Source organism: Acanthisitta chloris, unplaced genomic scaffold, assembly GCF_000695815.1.
Source record: "Acanthisitta chloris isolate BGI_N310 unplaced genomic scaffold, ASM69581v1 scaffold3545, whole genome shotgun sequence".
Taxonomy (NCBI): domain Eukaryota; kingdom Metazoa; phylum Chordata; class Aves; order Passeriformes; family Acanthisittidae; genus Acanthisitta; species Acanthisitta chloris.
The window spans coordinates 52,607-69,677 of record NW_008674126.1 but is presented as its reverse complement, the minus strand read 5'-3'; the positions used below and the strand labels follow the sequence as shown (position 1 = coordinate 69,677).

Genomic DNA, 17,071 nt, shown 5'->3' with positions numbered 1-17,071 from the left:
CCCCTCCTCTACCTAGTCAACACAAGGCAACTGCAATGAGTTCGATGACATTTCCTTCAGGTCATTATTTTCCTTTAATAACCACAAAAAACTACTAGTACCAACACAACTGAATGCACTAAATTAAGGGAGAACCTTAACAACAATTAAATTGCAATCAAAGTGCTGTAACACGCATGATAAGACAACTGACACCATCTCTTTCTAATAACTAACTGTTGTCATTACTGAAATATACTGAAGTATCTATTTACCATCTGATTCTGAAGCTGCTCGGATGATCAAGTAACTGCTGGGCAATGGCTGAGTTATAGAACCAACTGCTTCACCTTTGGGACCCTTGAAATACAAAAAATAAGCAACAGCATCAAATATTTTAATTCAGTTTTACAGTTTATCATTCAATGTAATACAAGCTGACACACTGTAGAGCTATTTACTGTCACTCAGCAACATCTAATGAAGACATGAATGGAAAGATGGACAGCCCTCTTTTACTGGATTTCTTCAAATGCTTCATTCTAAGTATAGGTCCCAATTCAAGCCCACTTTAAAAAGAATGGTCTTTGGGATTCAAAAGGTTTTTGGTGGGTTTTGGGTTGTTTTTCTTTTTGTGTGTGTGTGTGTAAATCAGACTTGGCATAGTAACTTAGAAATGCTCTGCTGATGCTACTTACAGCAAGACAACGAAAGTATCAAAAGGAATACTATAGGGGAGGCACCCTCACTGTACAAGGACTCCTGCACATGGGTGTAGAGGGAGCACAAGGGACAAGTGATTCCTCTTCCACTCAATATTTCAGCTGAAGAGGTAAGACTTAAAAACAAGCAAAAGACATGTCTGTGGGCTGGTTTAAGTGAGTTGATTTACCACAAACACTGCCTAGTAGAAGACCCCACGTTTGTACAGCAACTGTCTTGTCCCCATCCAGTCTCATTGGTTCTTGATGAGAGAAAAGATTCCTCTCAGTTCATATGAGGATGCTAGGGGTCATAGCACAGAGACACCAGTGCAAGCCAAACACTTGCAGAAAATGGGAGGTCTTATTCAGTGACTTACTTCATGCTTATTTTATATGACAATGTGTTTGGTGTCTCAGCAGCATCCTATGCTTCAGAACTGCACAATTTTTGCCTGTCTTCAGAAGTCAGATAAGTCAATCATTAATAAAAGGGAAATAACTCCTCCCACACAAATACTATGTATTGCTACTGAGACCCACTAATTCTTTTGCCCTCCCTCCTTCCCCTTCAACATCTCTACCTACACAGTAGTCAATTCCACAAAATATTTAGGTGCCTAACTGTAGGCTTGTCATTTTAATGAGAAAAAAACCAAGATGATGCTCAGGTTCATAATGGACCTGTAGATGCTTAAGTCTCTCTATAAAGAGCATCAGCAGACACCAAGACTAAGTTCAGCCAAAACACACACACTTCACTATGAAGTTCTTCACATTCCACATTAAAAAATAGTCCAAAAGACCTTTCCATTTCTGTCAAGCTTCATTTTGGAATAAGATAACAAATAACCACTTTAAAGACCCTTCCAAAAAAAGTTTCCCAATGGTTAACTTTAAGAAAACTTATAGGCAAAGAGGGCTGTAATAAACATACTTGAAGCTACTGTTGAAAGCTGGGTTAAGCCTGCCTAACTGATACATTAACACATTTTGGTCTTCACTGATTTCTCCCAGAGAAGCCTAATGAAAAGCCAGTACAAGACTTAGAAGAGGGAATTGGAAAGCCAGCAGAAGTTTTGAGCAAAAGCAAAAAAAGGCAGATTGTTTTAGAAGCAAGCAAATGAAACAGCCAGAACATTTCTGAGGGCGAGAAGCAGGTAAACAAGTAGTCTTGGTGGCACTTAAATACCAATACAGACAAGCTAGTGCTGGTGTAAATGATGTTCAGAAACTCCTGAATAGTCAGTTTACAGTAACAGCAACTTGGGGCTAGAAACAAGATTCCAAGCCTCTGTCTCCCTCTGAGTGAGCAGAAAAGTGTGCCTACAGAAAGTCTGTGGTGAAGTGGCAACACTGGGATTAGGAGTTAGCAGGTACCAAGAACCAGGAGGGACAATGCCATGCATGACCACTCCTTGACCTGAGGGTGGGAAGGCAAGGAAGAGGCTCACTTACACCTGAGGAGGGGAGCAGCCATGTACCCATGGCACAGTGCTGTGCCAGGTAGGGGTGGGAGAGGTGCTGGGTGCTGCACAGAGGGGACCACAGCACCACGGGTGCACTGGCACTGTGCAAAGGCCTCAGCTAAGTCCTTGAAACTCTTGGGTCACAGGACACAGAGTAAGGACAGACTTCTGCTCATGACATCTGCCCTTTAGCTTTATACTTAGGTTTATATTGTGGGCACTTTCGGGTACACTACTCACTCGGTACCAAAAAGCTCTAATTTAGAGATGAAGTGTGGTTTCAATGTCTGGTTTTTGCCTTTTTTTACACAAGAAAGTTATACTCCCCTAAGTGCTTTAACATAACATTTAACATTGATTAAAACCAAATGAGTAGTTTTTAGTGAACATTAAAGTAGGTTGATTTATTTTAAATAACTGCTCAGGAATCTTGATTTCCTCTAACTGTTTACAGTTCCAAAGACAGTGGATACTTCTCTTTGATATCAGCCATTGTGGTTTCATAATCAATTTTCAGTATGTTAGTGTTCTGTACAAGAGACACATTAGTTTCCATTTGCTAGGTGATTTTATCTGGACTGTCTCTGTTCCTGACAGAGGTACCTACTCCAAGGTAATGGTCAAGTAAAAAATTCCACTAAATTAAAATATTTGATGTTTACTTCCTACAGAATATTCATGCCAATAAAACTCAAATGCCATGAACATTCCTTTAGAGACAGCATAAAAACAAATAAGCAGTTACCCAGTTTACTCAGAAAAAATTATTTGCATTAACTTTTCCAGTTATAACTTTTAGAAAACTGAAATGGCATCAGGACTGGGCACATGAGGAAGACAAAACAAGGTACAGTGCATCAGCTACCTCAGAGTGCAGGAGGAACATCAAAGACCACAGCAACAGGCTTAAGGCAGCATGTGAAGTGACTGGCCACAAACTACTGCAGAAGAGAATTTGTGGTCTGCCAGAGCAACACACCAGGGGAAGTGTGTTCAAGTGAGAAAATCTCCTGCAGTACTTATACCTCTGGTGCATTGTTACTTGCAATGCCATCTTCCTGCACTTACTGCAAACCAAACAAGGCTCATTTTGCCTTAGACTTCAGGCTAGTTCAATCTACTCTGTAGATCAGTCAATTGCTGTTACACTTATTCAAGTTTGCCTCATGATAATAAATCTGTAACTAGGATATTATGATTGACTAGGTAAACAAGGCAGAAGGTGGTTTCAAACTTCAAGGCCTTTATCTAATTAAGTCCAGTAATTCTCAACTGCAAATAGCCATACCAAAATGAACAAACGCCACTCCAGCTCTCAGCACATTTAGAATGGACAATGTCAACTTGTTCAGGTTCAAAATTTGACCTACCTTAAAAAAGTAAAAATCTGGTAGGGCATGTCCTCTAAATTCTAAATATCTAGTTAAAAAAACAAACAAATCCATTTCTCATTGCCAAGCAATAAAGAAATATAAGACTGATTTGTGACCTTCTGCAGACAGGCTGCCACTTTGCAATGTATGTATACATGTCATAAATAAAGCACATTAACACCAAACCCTATAGCTTTGGAAAAGGATATGAAGTTTGTGTTCTGCAAATGTGAGATCACCACTAATTAGTGAAAAGTCCTCCTATGCAATAATAAATTAGAATTATTCAAAAGCAACTACAAGTGATTTGATCTAAGTTTGGTAAATTTAGGCAACACTGATAATGGTAACAATTTAGAATAACAACAAGCATCTGGAATTATACTGACTGACTTCCCTGTCTAAGAAAAAGGACAACAAAATCAATGCAGCATATTCTACAGAAATGAGAGTACATGTATATCAATTTAAGATTTAGAAGATAAGATCGCTATTAATTGTGAGATTGTAAAATGAATGTTGCAGAGGGCATAATTAATTATGACAAGGGTCCTAATATTGTACAGTAATTTCATCTAAAGCAAGATGTCATTTCAGGAGGTAAATATATTCACTTGTGCTGTGCTTCCACACCCCCTCTCCAAATGTAAACACAAAACAAGGACTACAATAGTTTATCAGATTATAAACAATGAGTAATAGCAAGCATTAAAGATTCTTACAAGAAACTGAAATAAACCTTCATTGTGCAGAACACACTGTGCTTTTCAACACTTATAGATCAGAGCTGCCCACAATATTATGCCATGTATGTCAAGGCAAACAGACATCACAACTGAATGAAAACATTTATCTTCACAAAATTGTAGCCAAAAAGGAACAGATGTGACTAACAAGCTGCAATATAAACTACTATTGCATAAGGAAGTAATTTGTATTTCTACTCTTACAAGTAAATTGAACTAGGTGACATTTTATTACATGAATGTAAGGCTGGACACCAAGAAATGCATATAACAACTCTTTCATTGTGGCAAATCCCACCTTAATTTCTCAGATTGGACTGATGTAAAATGCTAGGTTAAACACCCCTTCCATTTATATCATTGCCAGTGATGGCATTAACCTCACTTCTGGCATACCACACTTCTGAAGCTCTTTATACAGCACGGCATAAATCAAATACATTTTCTGCTGAACAGGACTAAATGGAAGGCTTATATTCAGAATAAACAAACCATTAAAGTTGTAACAGGAAAAGCAGTTCAGCTTTTCATTACGGTTGTCTTTACTCAGAGCTGGTTAATGCTAGTCACCCCTTAAGAACCATGCATGCCACGACTAACCTTTATAGCCCATATGGACTGCTCCAAAGGATGAAAAAGTTTGAAACAAAAGCCATCTTTTTTAGATGGCCTCTCGATGAGTTCACAGGCATTCAGGAGCACTGTTCCTACCCACTGGCCATTTTTGGGAGTTTTGTAAATAAGCAACACTCCTGGCTTCAGTACACACCACAGTTTGGTCCAGCTTTTCAAGGTACCACGAATCTACAAGATAAACAGTTAGGTGAAGTCAATACTAAAACATCCCCCTTAACAAAATTAAAATTATTCATTAGCTTTTATTTCAAAGAGAAATTTATCCGTTGCATCAAAAGTTTACCAAGGTTTATCAAAGACCATACAAAGGTGCAATTCCAATGATTGCTCTTTTATTCTCTTGATGCATACTTATTCTATAAATGAGTAGACACACATTCAGATAAGGGAAGTATGACAATTCATCTGAAACCTTAAGGAATTTTCCTATCTGAACCATATTTTATCACTAGCATGAAAACAGCACAATCTTTGAAAACAGAGCTCCTCAGAAAACAGGGCAGATGTCTGATATGATAAACACGCTATTAAAAAACTAACTCAGATATATTTGAATTTCTTAGATAAAACCTTTTATAAGACCAGTTAGCTTCAACCTATATGTGAAATAATAGAACCTTTCAAATCTCTGAATCTCCACATTTGATTAGAATGTTTGCATCAGTTCTGTCAGCTCTGGATTTTAATCACTTCTGTGTCTGCAGGACTGAATGACAACTTGGCCTCTGAGCAATGTTTTAGCCTGTTTACAGACATTTTTGCAAAAACTGGAGAAACAGTTTCCTGACAAGCTATTGTTCAGAACAAACAATAAAACGGGTTAAGGATCTTTTTTCTTGCACTATTAGTACAGCAATACTGTACTATTCGTATCCAAGGGATATATTTACAAATGTAAGGAATATGTACAAAGATATGAACTGCACTACTGACTGCTGTCTTGAGAAATTAATTCTTCACCTTTTGTACCAGTATTGGAGGACAGTTAGTTCTTAAGACAGGAAAGGAAAATTACAAGAAATACACAAAGAAACCTGTATTCAAACATCTGACTGAATCATTTTCACTAATGTTATGGACGTAACAGAACTTCACTTCAAAGTGCGAAATGAAAAGGACAAAATAAGAAGAGCAAAGGCAAAGTTAATGGCATTACACAGAAGATGCATATGACTAGGGTGACTGCACTAAGTGGGAGCTAGGTTCCTCTATTATTCCCTTAGGATTTGAGAACAGACACCTCAGGGGCTGCTGTGCCTGTAGAAAAACATTAACAGCAAGTAAAAGATTGAGCTTTTTCTATTCTGGTCAGAAAGCAGCAAGCAGCTGCTACATCTTCAACTCGGGTTTCACACTTGGATTCTGACCTTCAGCCAGTCAGCCATAACAATAACTGATGGGTCTGTGATAGTGCTAAGCAATTCTTTTGTGGCTCTCTTCTTTTCTTCTCTGTAATTTTTCTTTTGAACCTGTAAATAATAATAAAAAAATATATTTACAATGCCACAGCCATAAGCCAGTTATCAGCACAAAAAGGCACCGAACAATACAAGCTGAGAAAAAAACCTGCTAAATTCAATTTGCAATACAGATACAGAGAAGTAGCTTTAAAACACAGCATTTGACCTCAAGGTGTGAACAACTATTTCATGATCTATTTCAAGAGCCGCTATGACATAGCCAATTTCAGATTCTTCTGCAATTTGCTTATAGAACTGAGGACTTTGAAACTCCTGTTAGAAACACAGGAGAGAAAAACCAACCAAATGAACCTCCTCCCCCCTTTCCTTTCCTGGTGTAAAGTACAAAACCAAAGTTAGGGTAGATTCAGATTTACAGGTATATTATCTGATCAGTAGTCTTTACCCACCAATTACGTTCCCTCCCCAGCAGAAAATTGTAGCAATGTATCTCCCTCTTTTAGAGTCAAATAATTTTATATTTCTCTTGACATGGTATCAGCCAAACAGTAGAGTGGTCTGATTACAACACAGGGAGAAGAAGGTTGCAGAAAAACTACAGGTATTGCATTCAAATTGTAATTTTAGTAATTATATTTGTCATTTCATTGCCTGTAGATACCCTAAGGTCCCTGCCAACATGAATTACCCTATAATCTTCTCAGTTATCCTACAATCTTGTGCCATCTTAAAGACTGCATCATAGAAGCCCATATTCAATTAACAGTATAATAAATTTGAAGAGACTCAACAGCACTTCTCACAATACTTAAAATATTCCATAGGTTTCATCACTACTTGGCATTTTTGTCTTATTGTTAGAGAATAAGGTAAAACTCTGAATGCATTTAAAGTCCATGAGGGGTCACTAGGAAATTAATTCACCTTGAGAGATTCTTTTTTTGTAAGCTTGCTTGAAGATAAAGAGATGTCCTTCTCAGAGCCATTGAAAAGCTTGGATTCAGACTGAAATTCACAAAAGGCATAATGCATAAATGACAGTGATAGATACAAGAATATATTACTGCTGCTGGTAAACTTTAGAAAGTGTTTCAAGTGCAGTTATGTTTGTAAAGTTCCCATTTCCACTTACTTCTCTACTGTTTGCCCCACTTAAAAAACCCACTACCCAAAACCACAAAAAATCTCAAACCAACAAATCACAACTTGTAACACAAGCTGTTCACCACCTATTTATGGAGTATCTTTTCATATGGGTTTTATGGGAAAGTCATCTGAGATTTCTCCAGAAGCAGCTGAACTATATACAGCAAATATTTAGCTCATTTAGCTTGTTATTTAACAGAGCAGTCTTGAATAGTTAGGCATTATTTTAGCAGAGAGAGAAGGTTTTAGGAAAATCTTGGTGTTTAAACACGGGAGTCATTCCCATGATATGCGAATCCAAATGTCTTCATCTCATAACTTGACAGCTCTTCCAGATGGATTGCTATAGAGGCACTTACCCTGTGACTCATGAAGGAAAATACAGCCTCTTCAATCTAGGATTCAGTGCTCTATAAATCATCAGAGGAGAACTGTAACTAGTGGCACTCGTTCTGCTCCTTGCTCCCTAATCCCACACTCTGGTTACTTTGCAAGTCATGTTCAAGAAGCTCACAGTGGTGATAGACACTCAGGTTTGCTCATGACACCCAAGTCCTTTGTCATGCAGGACAATATGCTGCCTCAGCACCACGTGATTTCTCCCCCTTCCTCTCCCCAGGTCTTCTAAAGTTCAAAGTTTACTTTTGTTGCCTACTAGTTGAAAGGGAACTCAAGCCACCAAATATTCACCTTGCGATAGAGCACTCTTAAAAAATCCCCAATCAAAAAAAAAAAAAAAAAAAAAATGCAATTCGTCAGAGAGTTCTCATGTCAATGTCATTCCCATTGGAGGCCAGAGAACACTGAGTTAGTGAGGTATCCACTATATACAAACTTCAGATAAATTGCAAGGAATTGTATTTCCTTATGCACTGAAACATAAGCCTGATGGACCCAAAGTTTCTGCCTTATCAGAAAAAAATCTAAAAAAAATAAAATCAATGTAACATTCTGATCTGTGTATTCAATTTACAAACAGTTTATGAAAACTTCTCTTTGAGCTGTTCAACGTTTCTGACTCATCATTTCAAATCTTGGACTACAGGGCAAAGCCTATTCACCAAATTTGTATTTTGGAATACTATAAAATGATAGTCAAAAAATAAGTGAGCATTGAGAAAACTTACTGCAATAATAAAAATAGTGCACTTGAGCACTCCTTAACTTGCATGCTACTCAACCCAAAGAAATATAAATTAAAGATTTACAAGCAGAACAAAGCAATTTAACTTCGACACCTTTAATTCAGAGCGAAGACTTTACAGGGGTCTACTTCAAAAGTTACTGTCAAAAAGATATGTACAATAGCTGACAAAAAGTAGCCTAAATTTATTAGAATTATAAGTAAATGTTCTTTAACTTCCATGTACATCTTGGAAAAATGAAGGAAACATTTTAATTTTGTATTTAAGATATGTTCTTCATACTCAAGATTTAGCTTTAAGATAAGCATACAACTTGAAATTAAATTCCTCTCTCTAGAATTTAAAGGAAATACAGTACCTTAAATGTAATAACAGAAGAGGGAAAAATGCTTATCACTGTCACATAAGAAGAGATAATGAACTCATTATGCAAGCTATAATGGAGCAACTTAAGCAAAACATTCATAAATATTCTAGTTGCTCACTAGCAGAAGGCTAAAGCAATCTAAAAGTCATACATATAAAAGCCCCAAACCAGTAAGTACACAGGCTACAAAAATTCATGTTTTCATTGTCTCCATTTTAAAGCTCACTAATATGACACCGAGTAATGGTCTACACTTACCTGTCCAATGGTTTATGAGACTGATCAGTAATCTGTAGTGTTAAGCTAATAACTTTCTCAGTGTCACATCTACATGAAGCAGATGGGATAAAAAATTTAGAAGAAAACATTAAGAGAACGTGCTTCAGCTCCCAGAGAGGTACATTCAGTACCAGATTCTGGGGAAGTCTCATCACTGCTTCTCTATTCTCACTTAGAAAGAAGGGCTGCTACTTCACCTCCACTAGTATAATCAAGCTCCACACGCAGTAATTGCAAAAACAGACATAAAAAATGTATTAGCAGAGGCAGGAATACTGGTCTCATCTTTGATAGCAGAAACACACAAACAAAAGTAACAGCAAAGAACACAAAGACTTAAGATCCTGGAAAGACCAGAACCAAGAAAAATAAATATAAGGAAGATAAAAAACAAATTGGATAGTCAAAGATAAATGATTAAGAAAGTCTAAAATAAGTCCAGTCAAAAGAGACCATATTAACTTGATTTCCAAGTCAAAAATTATTTAGAAGTTTCTGGACCAAGATAAATACTCTGATCGAAAGCAAGATGGATGGTACAATATACTTCCTCAATGTCTTGGACAAGTGAGGCTCTAGGATGCAGTAAAGCTAAAAGACGGAAAGTTTTGTGATTCCAAGTCACGTGTAAGACACCAACAGCTTGAAATGCTTAGCTACACACCATAAACCTGCAGCATCAGCTGCAGAAAGGAACCTGCTCACTCCAGCACAATTCTGATGACACCATATAAGCAGTGAAAAACTATTAAGTCTCTTCACTTTCCTTCAATGTCTCTTAATGTTTTTCTAAGGCACTGACACACGGAATATCACAGAAAAACATGTCAAGACCTCGAGTGCAACCCCTTGTCTCCAGGGGGTGCCTGTGCCCAGGACCACCTCTACCGACGCAGTGCTCTCCTCGCAGCAGACCACGATGGGCAGAGCTGTGTGTGAAAGCAGCAAAAAGCAAGCATCTCCCCCGCGTCCCCTGGGAGCTAGCTCTGCTCAACGTCAGGGCCTCACTGTCCAACAGCAGCCCATGCCTGCTGTGCCCCAACAATCTGTTTAGGTGACTGTTACCACATTTGCCTCTGTAATAAAACACTGGACATCCTAGCAGAAAATAGAAAACCACACAGCTGGGTAAATTAAAGCCTTTAAACTCTACCCTGTAATGATGCCTAATTAAGAAAAACAACTCAACTTTGCTACTCCATTCTGGGACCAAATGATATACAACCTCACCCTCCACAATATGTAGTCTTTCCCTCGTCTTTTTAATCTTCAATGTCTTGCAGAGATAAAGAAGCCTACTTTATGAGACACCCAATTGGAAAATACTCTTTTTCCTGAAACTCCACATTCTAAATATATAAAAATCACTAAATAAAAATTCACTGCATTGACATGACGGGCACTTTTGCTGACCAAAGTGCTCACGTACTTTAAGAGTGTGTGAACAATGGGCCAACAAATAAAGTCAGTTGCATCAGAGCAGCTTATATGATGTCCTGAAACTGACAGGTTCTATAAATGTAACCTACAAATTTAAGAGGATTAGGGAAAGGAAAAGATAACTACAGTAGATTTTTCTCTATGCTTCTACAATGACTTTTTACACAAATCTCTCATCATGTGCCTACTATTTGAGAAAAAGAACAGAGTAAGAATGCCATGCAAAGTAGTCATGTAAATAATCAGAACAAAACACAGCTCTGGAGAGAAAAGGCCTGGCACCACTACAAAAGAAGTCCTTTCGGTTGGTCATATAGTTAATGCTTTCTTCCTTTTTTGAAGTTTAGCCATCACAAGATGCTACAGTTTTGGTGACTGCAGTGTCCCTCTCCCAGCTTCCCTTTGGACATTTTCAGTTTTCACTACATCTTAGTGAGCCTTTTCCATCTTGCAACTACACAGTGATTACAAATTTGCTTGGCTCCTGCCTTTTCCATTTCTATTATCAAGACTATCAGAAAGCATAAACATGCACAGCAATTATATCTAGTCTAACATTCTAAGGAGCATACTGTGCTTTGTACTCATTGCCTAAATGAAATGGTTCTGAGGTATAGAAGCCCTTGACCAGACAGAACAACAGACTACACTTAACTATGTTTTACTCTGGCAGTTTAAGCCATTAAACTGAACCTTTTCCAATTAACAGTTTCCTTAACATTCTTATAAGATTTGCTACAGCATGTGAACAGCATCTTCACCTACAGTTTAAAAGGATTTTAGATTCTGTTCCATGACAAGGGTTGACCTTCATCCATTGCAGTCTTTGGCAAGGCAACATCCCACTCCAAGATGACAGTAAGAAGACTCCATATTTCATTTTCACCACTTTTAACCACAGATTTTGACCTGACGTAATTCTGGGAACTATATTAATAAATTCCCTTTAATCTTTATCTATTGCTGAATCTGAAAAGCAATCTTCAAGACCATCTACAACAAAAGTTAAATATATTTGCCTTTAATTAAAAATACATAACTCCTTTTCACACTGACATTGTGAAGACTAAGAGGTTGCTTTCCTTACCTTGCTTTTTGACATAGAACATGCTGCATCCTCTCTACTTTGTGACACATCGTCCTTCCCTTTATCAAAACCTTAAAGAAAAGACAGCAATGTTGCAAATGATTTGAAGACATTAACAATTATGAGATAGCCTTTGAAATAAATTTGCAAATTGTATTTTGCAAAAGAAAGTGCAAGCAAATCGGATTTTCGAGTAAAATATACATACCAGTCTGACATATCATTTGAAAACACACCAATATACACTACTTCAGTACCCATTAAGATGCAAGAACAGTCCACCGTATTTGGATAGTGCTGCACCCAATACAATTCCCTGATGAATTGTAAATATAATGTGCAAGCTTTTGTCCTTTTACCTTCTCATTCTCCCCTACCTGCACACATGCAGGCAAAGAGCAGAACGCTAAATAAAGCATTTTTTGGTTTGTTCATTTCTGTAGCTAAAAATTATTGTTAAGTACCACCTACATGAAAGCAAACCCGATTAAGCCAGTCAGGTTGTTTGGGTTTGTTGTTTTGGTTTTTTTTTTGCAAGAAAATGGAGAAGGTTCCTTATGTTAGCCTTGAATTTATACTTTCAACTTGACACTGAATAAGCGTAACTACAAGGCTTTATATTAAAACAGTTGTCAAAACTGTCACATTGATGTTCTATGACTCACAGTGCAAACCCCACTTTCCCAGCATCCAAAAAGCAAAGTGAGACAATGGGTGTAATTAGTGTACATGCAACAGTGGAAAAGAGGGTCAACAACTGCATTGAGTGCCGCCATACAGCTGCTATGTGCCACAGAACATAGACCGAGAACCTACAATCCTCTTGCAGAAAATTCATCTACTCTGGCTACAAGACATAACATCTCAGTGATCCATTTCATTTGAAGAGGGTGGTGGTAGCATAAAGCTTTTATAAACAGGAATACCATTGCACAATGCGTTTTCCCAAGTAAGTAAACATGCCATCATTTGCACACCCTCCGGAAAGAGGACAGATAACCACACATGGATTTCAGGGCAGCACAGGAGCTGAGAAGCCTGGCTCGGCTCGGGGTGCTGCCCACGAGAGGGCACTGCATCAGCAGCAAACTGCACCCACGGACACCACAAGCTCTTTGGAGCTTCCCTTTGAACACGGTTCCAGCTTCGAAAGAGAAATCGGTACTCAAATCTCTGAAGTGAGAAGATTTATCAGAGAAACTCCTTGATTTCACATTCTTCAAGGGCATGTGTGTATGGGAGGAGAAACTGAGCTTTGAAAGAATTTTTATTAACTCTCTGTAGCAGTGTTGAGTAGTTTGTTTGTTGTAGGATTTTTAGTTTTATTTTAAAATCCCACAGCTTATAATACCTAGAAACCCTAAGACAGAACTGATTAATTTATCACAATTACACATCTTGGAAAGTTTCACAGTGTTAAAGAGGCATTAGGTCGATCTTCAGGTTACATGAGAAATCTGAGATTCCACTTGGTTTTGGTCTGGTAATCAGTCTTTTGAGTTTTTTCCTTTATATTTATTAACAAAGAATATCTGCAAAAGGTAAGACCAGATTTTGAAAAATGATATAATACAATGCAATATTTCACTTTATGTTTACCCAAACGAAACCTTACGTGCTTTTAAAAGAAGTTTTTACGTGTCTCTATAGCAGACCCCTGTGAACAGTTCATTAAACCCTTCCTTTCCAAATTCTTTCAACACAATTGTGACAGGCTTGTTCAGCTAATGAAAACCTACAATGCAGAAGACCAGCAACCACAGGAAAAAAGCACCTAGACACACAGAAGATTTGTAGTACTAGGGAATCCATAAAACACCAAAAAGGTACATCATGATCCAGAGACCAGAAGTCACATTTCCTATGTAACACCAAATACAAAAGCACATTTTCTACAGCACTAGTTATCAGGTGCCGAAACAAAACAAAACAAAAATTCTTTCTAGCCTTAGAGGACAGATCTGACTTAGTTCACTGAGAAGTTACTAGATTCGATTCCAGCCTTAGGCAGTCACACACCCAAACCATAGAAAAGAGGCTTTCACCTCACCCCAATATCCACAAGAAAACCCTCAACAAGAACCAGGTTTCACTGAAAATATAGTGCAGGCTTTCCCATTTTTACTTATTTATTTAATGGCACATACAGAAGACTTGGTGATGGGAATCAATGAGAAAGTTCTAAGTCAGGATAGTTAGTACAGAAGAGAAGCTGTAATTCACAGCTTGCTTTCTAAAGAACAGCTTTAAGGACTTTACACATCCTTATCCAAGAGATATTATGTTTTTATTTTCATGAACAAGCTTTTCAACAGTATTACCCAGCAGAAATGAAAACAGAAATAACTATTCTGGCCCAGAGAACTGGACGTGAAGACCAAAGTTTCAGTTGCATTCCCGTGACTTCCAACTCCTTGCTCTCAGTGTCTCAAGCCCAAGAGGTGTGAGTGCCTGCTGACTCAAACATGTCACCACACTCACTGTTCCCTTCCTTACTAACATGCACAGAAAAGGATTGTTTCAGGGGTTTGATAGTAAAGCCAAGTCAGGGTACTGCAGCTGCTGGAACACACTGTCTGTGAGGAAACCCATCCAGACAGCTTCACATCCCACACCTTCCTACTTGTAACCTCCCTCCATATAGAAAGGATAAGCTCACTCATAATACAGACAACTTTTCTCCTCATGTGCTAAAATATATGTTAAAAAAATAAATCATAACTCAGGTGCTAATTCAGACACAGCCTCATCCACAGTAACGATGCATTTTCTAGGGAGCCTCTATTAAGATGGGGACACTTAAATACCATAAAGCAGCCTTACTTCTTCTAACAAGAAAAGTTTGATACTAATACCTGCAGGGAAATCTGTACTGAAGAAAAGAAAATCACAAAAAGCTATATATGAGCTGGAGCTGGGAATGATACACATTTTGCCACAGAAACACTTGGTCAAGGAAACAACAATAGAACAATTATATTCACAGACTCAACAATAAGAAATATTGTTTCCAGTCTTCCTGCTACCAATTATGAAGAATAAATTTCTCTATGAATTTCTGACAAAGGCAGCAGCAAAGCCAAGAAAGCTGTACCTCTAAATAATGCTTTGTGTTACTGTTCTTTCTGTGGTTTTGTTCAACCCAACAGTACTGAAAATCGCACCACAAAAAGTCATTGAATCAGTGTCTGGAGCTCAGCCTGCCAGGGTACGAGAGGCTACAGGCAGGGTCTAAGAAAAAGAAAGTGTTTCCAGTTTCTCAATGTTTATCAGCAGTTGTTTTAGGCTTAGTATTTCAGCTTACTTGCCCTTTCTCACCCTGTAATTCAATCAGGAACTCTAACAAAACAAACTGAGCTCACATTTCACAATGTAGAAATTCAGGTGCTGAAGATGCAGCTCCTCTCTGTAACTTCCTCTCTATTAAATCCCTTGGATTTGTGTATCACGTCCTATCTACAATCCTGAAAGCAATCTTCAGAGTTAGGAGCTCCACTACTGCACTCTCTAAAGCAGTTCTGAACATTGTGTGTTCAAAGCCAACACCATGTCTTAACAGACTTTCTCCCAGTGTGACCTTCCTTATCTTAACAGTACAGGCCCCATGGGCTCTGAAAGCTGATCCCAGTGCCAGTGCAGTCAGCTGCAGTTCATGGTATGACCTTAGAAGCCAAGAGAAACTATACACTAGTGCATTCCTACTGTGAGCGCTCACCAAGTCCTTCCAAAACTTGCAGGCAGAAATCTACATGAAAACTCATTATGAGCTTTCAGACAGATACAAAGAACCTGACAACTGCACTCAACTGGAGAAACTAGAACCCTTGCACACAAGATGTTGATGAAACAAAACAAAACAATCAAACAATGCAGTTCTGGGCCCCTCAGTTCAGGAAGGATATTGAGGTGCTGGAGCAGGTCCAGAGAAGAGCAATGAGGCTGGTGAAGGGACTCAAGCACAAGTGCTATGAGGAGAGGCTGAGGGAGCTGGGGTTGTTTAGCCTGGAGAAGAGGAGGCTCAGGGAAGACCTTATCACCCTCTACAACTCCCTGACAGGAGGTTGTAGTCAGGTGGGAGTTGGGCTCTTCTCTCAGGCAACTAGCAGTAGGACAAGAGGGCACAGACTCAAGCTCTGCCAGGGGAGGGTTAGGTTGGACATTAGGAAGAGATTTTTTTAGAGCGAGAGAGAGTGTGATCAGGCATTGGAATGTGCTGCCCAGGGAGGTGATGGATTCACCATCCCTGGAGGTTTGCAAAATTAGACTGGATGTGGCACTTAGTGCCATGGTCTAGTAATGATGGTAGGGTTGGACTCGATGATCTTTGAGGTCTCTTCCAACCTGGTTGATTCTATGATTCTATGTAATCAATACCAAAAGAAAAATAAATCCTTCAAAACACACTGTAAGATTAAAGACTATTTAGGATGAAGTCTAGGGTAGGGTACATTTTCAAACAAAACTGCCTAGTTAATAGATATCCATTTTCAAGCATAACACAAGTATTATTCTTTAAAGTTGCATCCACAATCTGTCCCTTCAAATCAATTTTGGAGGACGGGAAAAACCAAACCCAACCACATAATAACTCCTACATCTCAAATACTGGTTCTGCACCATTCAACAAATGCCATGTACAATTAGGATACCTGAGAAAAATACATCAGGAAAAAAAACATGTTCTTTTTTAATGTCAGATTTCTTTTATCCATGCAAGAAATTATTATGACTATCAACTGGCAGCTCTTTTTCCAAATTACAGAAGAACTGGTAAAAAAACAATGCAATACATGAAAAGATCACAAATAGCAAGTCAAGCACGAATATTACTGACATTCAAATGAAAAGAAAGGAACAGTCTGATTCGATTACTAGTGTGCATGTACTGGAATAATTGAACTGAAAAACTATATGCTTCTGGAAGAGCTATGAGCTATACTTAGTGGAAATTATCAATACTGCTGCTAAATAATAAATATGTCAAGAAAAAGAAAGAAAAATCTTTAAAAAGAATTGAACACAGGGAACAACAGTCTTTTTAACTGATTGATTTTTCAAGAGCTTGCTGACAACATTTTAAGAATACAATCCCTTATTAACTAATTCAGATTCCTCCATGGATTTTGAAACCGGAGTAATCAGAAAGGAAAGCCAAATCCTTTCTTGTATTTCCTCACAGTCATGGTTTCTTTGGTTATTTTGTATGGTGTTTACAAAAGACTATCATCACTGTAACTATACATGAGTATCTTTTAGACAGGCAACAACTGCCCTTCACTGAA

General features: G+C 38.1%; 1 protein-coding gene across 1 annotated transcript in view; it reads right to left on the bottom strand.

Moving 5' to 3' along the window:
- The window catches only part of OSBPL8 (oxysterol binding protein-like 8), a 55,371-nt gene that overhangs the window by 16,334 nt on the left and 21,966 nt on the right, over positions 1-17,071 (bottom strand). Inside the window, exons 4-8 of the mRNA XM_009075206.1 lie at positions 11,790-11,860; positions 7,250-7,330; positions 6,272-6,373; positions 4,869-5,072; positions 255-339 (exon numbers count right to left, since the gene is read on the bottom strand). Of these exons, the coding sequence (XP_009073454.1) occupies positions 255-339; positions 4,869-5,072; positions 6,272-6,373; positions 7,250-7,330; positions 11,790-11,860 (543 nt within the window). The remainder of the gene's footprint in view (positions 1-254; positions 340-4,868; positions 5,073-6,271; positions 6,374-7,249; positions 7,331-11,789; positions 11,861-17,071) is intronic.